The sequence below is a fragment of the Salvia hispanica genome, chromosome 3, assembly GCF_023119035.1.
Source record: "Salvia hispanica cultivar TCC Black 2014 chromosome 3, UniMelb_Shisp_WGS_1.0, whole genome shotgun sequence".
Lineage (NCBI taxonomy): Eukaryota > Viridiplantae > Streptophyta > Magnoliopsida > Lamiales > Lamiaceae > Salvia > Salvia hispanica.
Window position 1 is genome coordinate 47,220,738 of NC_062967.1, and position 5,024 is coordinate 47,225,761.

The 5,024-nt window shown below is 36.0% G+C and overlaps 1 protein-coding gene across 2 annotated transcripts; it reads left to right on the forward strand.

Moving 5' to 3' along the window:
- The first annotated feature begins 681 nt into the window (after window positions 1–681).
- LOC125212043 (E3 ubiquitin-protein ligase MARCHF2-like) lies at window positions 682–4,725 on the forward strand. Of its 2 annotated transcripts, XM_048112070.1 has the most exons (6): window positions 683–1,124; window positions 3,376–3,510; window positions 3,589–3,625; window positions 4,012–4,068; window positions 4,156–4,270; window positions 4,351–4,725. In XM_048112070.1, the coding sequence occupies exons 1-6, from the start codon at window positions 910–912 to the stop codon at window positions 4,479–4,481; spliced, it is 690 nt and encodes a 229-aa protein (XP_047968027.1). In that variant the 5' UTR covers window positions 683–909; the 3' UTR covers window positions 4,482–4,725. The 2 variants fall into 2 exon arrangements, with proteins under 2 accessions (XP_047968026.1, XP_047968027.1); XM_048112069.1 differs by having other exon boundaries at window positions 682–1,124; window positions 3,376–3,625.
- The last annotated feature ends 299 nt before the right edge of the window (window positions 4,726–5,024 follow it).

The window sequence follows — 5,024 nt, forward strand, 5'->3', positions numbered from 1 at the left end:
GTCAACTCAATACGACCAATATATCTAACATGACTCCCGACCAACTTGCAACACATGTGGGATTGATCCGGGGTCTCAAAAGAATATTGGGGATAGAGGACTAGTCTTTCACGGGGGTATTTTTTAGTCTTTAATTATGTATTTTTTTATTTTTTAGGATTTTAATTATGTATTTTTATTTTTTAGGATTTTAATTATGTAATATTATTTTTTAATGTATTTTTATAATGTAGGAATGTTTTTAGTAATTGAAGTATTTAAATTGAATAATAGAATGGTGAGACCTTTGAGCTTGTCCTTAGCTAAGAAAGCACGGATATGAGTGTTGTGCTCTTAGCTAAGGACAAGGTTAATTAAGAACAAGGTATAAAAGTGGGTCCGGACCTACTTTCATGCTCTTAGCTAAAAGTACGGATAGAGATGCTCTAATCCAGGACTAAATATGTAATTCACTCTTTTGTTTTTTTTTTTATGATTGCGTAAGTAAAACAGACTTGTATTTGCATATGCAAAATTGAAATGCTTCTTCTCTTGCGAGAATTGAAAAAGTACAAAAAAATTACTATCCAACAACGGAAACGACGACGAAAACAACAAATATAAAACTGGAAAACAATAAAACACTTAAAAATGTAGTTATATATCCACATAATTTTATTAATGATCAGATCTGAATAATAGTAAAATTTAGAGTAGGAGTGAAGATCATAGCAAACTCCAGTCACTCTCTTGACTAGTCCGTTTCACTTGTGTGATGTAAATTCTACAACAAATTCTCATCTACGACTCTGATTCTCTCTGCTTCCTCCTTTTTTTGCATTCCTCCCAAATCCGATAACTAAATAGTTCGATTCTCCAATCCTGAGAACAGTTCAATTCGTTTCTGTCGCTAATTGTTGGTTTTGGTAAATGCGGAATGGTGGTACTGCAACTATGGTTGGTGAATTTCCCGACGCCGACGTCGAGAAGCAGCAGAACGGCGGGGATGAAGACCGCGAAAATGCGGCCGTAGGTCAATCTCAGGACTTGGCTAAGAAAGTAGTGATTGACGTGGTGGTCGTGGACTGCGCCAGCATAGGTCAATCACTGCCCGAGAGAGATTCGAATACTTACGAAGAGTGCAGGTATATCTCCTTCTGCTCAGGTACTGCGTGTTTGATTACTCCTTGTTAGCTGAAATTTCGGATTGAATTGCTGGAATGGGTGTAGTAGTCGGTATACTTGATCTTTCTGATATGAGATAGCTGAGTTAGGCTAAATGCCCAAATAAGAAATGAGGAATGTGTGTATCCGTGATTCTATTGATTAAGTATATGACAAACTCTACCGTTTGATTTGTGGTGTATTAAGGACATTTTTTAATTGTTTTTTAAACCTCCATTTTATGATAGTGAACTGAATTTCTCTGAAGTGAACATATAATCCTCATTTTATACTCCATGTTTCACCTGTTTGTATGCTCCAACAACAGTGGTCTCAAAACCTAGTTCAAAGGGTATTCAAGGACCAGCCGAGCAAATGATGGTAAATTGCATATTCATGGGAACTAAATCCGGTGAGCCGCTATGTGGCCTGACGAATTCATTGTTTTTTAAATTTTGAAGTCCGGCTTCAATTTGAAATTCTCAAAGCCAGTTAGAGGATCTTAGTTCAATCAAAACTCAAAACCTTGGTTACTAGTATATATTCTTTTCTCAGTCTTCCATCAATTCAAATTCTTTCATCCACATACTGCCTAAAATATTGAATCCATGGTGACACAACAAAACCCCAGATGTAACTATCTTATCCCACCTTGACTATTTCTGTTGCTTATTTGGATATTCTCTACTATCTGGACAATGGGTTAGTACGTCAAGATACTTTATGCTTTTTATACGGACTGATCATATGTGCAAAGTGTAACTGTTGCTTTTAAGGAAACATTGATAACTAAATTACTTGAAAAAGATGCAAATGATACTTTTAGTTTTTCCAAATGGAAATTCGCATAAAAGTAAATTAAAGAATAAACTCTCGAGGGAATAAACCATGATTTACTATATTTGTTTTTATAGAGTTTAATTCTAGAATTCAGTCTTAGGCCAGAAGAATGTATGTGCACCAAAGATGTGAAGAGAGCATGTAAATTGACTGTTGCTCTTGCCCTGTTATTTGGATTGTTGGAATTCCACATGCTCATCTACTCTTGCAAGCTTATATATCAATTGGTGTGGCAAAATCTATAAATAGCACTGTCTTCTAGAGTTGTTTGCAAATCGAGCTTATTGTTGGAGTAAAAGACTTTTTTTTGGATATTTGTGAGTTTGAATGCTACGGTATATATTTGAGAAATCAAAATTTTAATATAAAACATGCATATGTGCAACAAACATAAAGCTAACTAGAAACTATCAGGAAATTCTATGTTGACGGTAACTGATATATGGGAGAAAACTAGGGCATTTGTTGTCAAATGTTATCTTAAAAACAAGATAAGATTTTATGCAAGGTTATTTCTTTACTCATTGATTTTCATTGACAAGGAAAATCTGTTAAGAAGAATATCAAATATAGTGGGCCTGCTCACCTGAAGCAGCTTCAGAAACTGGAATTATACAATCTTTATAGATGTCTTATTTTGCATGATCTCATTTCCTGATTTCTAATTTTTTGAGTATAATTGAGTGGCACTGGCAATTAACAAATATTTATGTTTCTAGCTATTGGGGTTTAACATATGATTGGTGGCATGGGCCGCATGGCGTCTTTGCTCCATTCTGAACCCTGGGATTATCATTAATTAAAAGCTTAGTTAGAGCAGGGAAGGACTGACATTAGATGGTAGTGATGAAAAAATCTTATAGACTTCAGCATCTTGTAGCAATGAAAAAAATTATCTCATATTCAACACTTGCCTTTGAAGGGCTGGGCTACTTAGGTTCCTGTTTCCTTATCAATAATAAGATTCCAGCCAGGGCAAGCAACTAAATAATATGATTCTACCTCTTTATGAATAAAGAAAACTGATTATCACAATGCTGATGAAGTAATAATAGGTTCTTGTACTGTGCTCCACAGGCACCTCTAGTTGATGTATTGTTACCCATAAACATAGAAAACTTAATTACTGTAAGAAGGTGGGTCAAACTTAATTTTATACGTCCAGTGAACTCTTTTGATATTGTGTGGTAATGTTTATTTTGGTTACTTCATCTATAGTTATAAGATTTATTAAACCTGCATGATTATGTTTTCTTCATCTTCAAAGCATCATAATATTTCAAGCACTTTCTGAAAAAATGTAATTTTAGATTTTTAGTATGATTCCTTATTTTAACTGAAGAGCTCCGAAAACATTCTAAATGGATTGTAATGGTGCTTTCATTTTTACAGGGTATGCCAGGAGGATAATGAAGAAGCCTTGATCAGTCTTGGATGTCTTTGTCGTGGCGGTCTTTCAAAAGCACATCATTCGTGCATAGTGAAGTGGTTTAACACCCGAGGTTCGAATAAATGTGAGATATGCCAGTTAAGTGTCCGAAATTTAAGAGATGGTTTTAGCTTAATCTATACGTGTGATAATGAGCCTCCATATTTCTCATGTAGGCAAGTAGCTGCCAACATAATACCTCCTGATCCTCAGGCAAGTGTCGGTCAAATTTAGATTTAGATGTTTAAGATTTTGATATGGAATTCTGATTGATCTGCATACACCCTCTTCCCTACTTTTGTTCTTGTTGTGATTGCATTCATGATGCATACTCAATTCTAAATGGTATCACAGTTTGAATAGGTTATTGAACTCTAGGCTATGGTTAGAATCTTAGTATTTGTGAAATTAAAACTATGTTTTGCTTAGTTAGGCAAAGGAAATTTCCAGTCATTATACGGCTTTGCAGAAGAACATTACCACTGACGCTGTCATAATTTATGTTTTTGGTGCTGTATCTGGAACTCTATATTCTTTAGGGAGGATCATTCCAACCTTAGATGGTGATTTCTGACTTGATCTTTTATGCATGACGACAGTCTAGTTACTGGGTTTGGGCGGTTGATCCAGCCTTTAGAGCGCAGGACCCTCAAAGGGTGAGGAAACATTATTGTATTTTCTGCCAAGTAGCCATAATATCACTTTTTTTCGAAACCCACTACTAAATTACTGATTATTAACAGGGGTGTTTTAGTCCGCTTTGGGTGGCGTTCTCCATTCTTGTTGGTGGTCTTTTGCTGGATGTGTTGATTTCCATAACCCTCGGTGTTTCTGCCCTTCCGGTTAACATCACCATTGGTATAACTTAGTCACCCAATAATATCAACTCGTACCAAACTTAATCTGCACGTTTATACAATGTGAACTACTGTATGCAGGAGTGATCGTTGTGCTGGGACTTGGCACAGCTCTTCGACTGGGGCTAGAGTTTTGTCAAGAGTGGAATGTGAGAAGAGTGGTGCAGCGGGTAGAAGCAAACGCCACAATTGGGTACCATCCGGCACTGTGAGCCAGATTTTTACCTGCATATTTTATGAGCGGATGTGTTGTTGTGTCTTAAGTTAAGAAAAAAAAAATCTAGCTTTATTCACCAAGTCAGGCGATGGAAACTAGTTAGGAGGCTCATCGAGAGATCTTTATTCCATCTTGCTTCCACTGCTGACTTGCTGTATATATTCATTATATTGTCGCTGATTCTTTGTAAATGCTCAGTGAATGATTGGTGTATGTAGTTAAGTTGTTCATGTTAGACATAATTTTATCATCATATATTCAAGAATACATAATTGAATATAAATAAAGCAAGATCTTCGAACATCATGTATTTCACGTAAAACCATAAACATAATAGGATCGAAACATACCTTGGCGATCCATAGCGGAAGCGATTGAGGAAGGAGGAGACGATTTCCTTGAACCTTTTTCCGGCGTAGTAGCGCAACTCCAAGGATTTGTTTCTCTCTCTTTCCCTCGTTTATGTGGGATCACCACACTTGTATATATAGGCAGAGAGAGGACAAACCCTAATTATAAAACATTAAAGCCCTTTCCA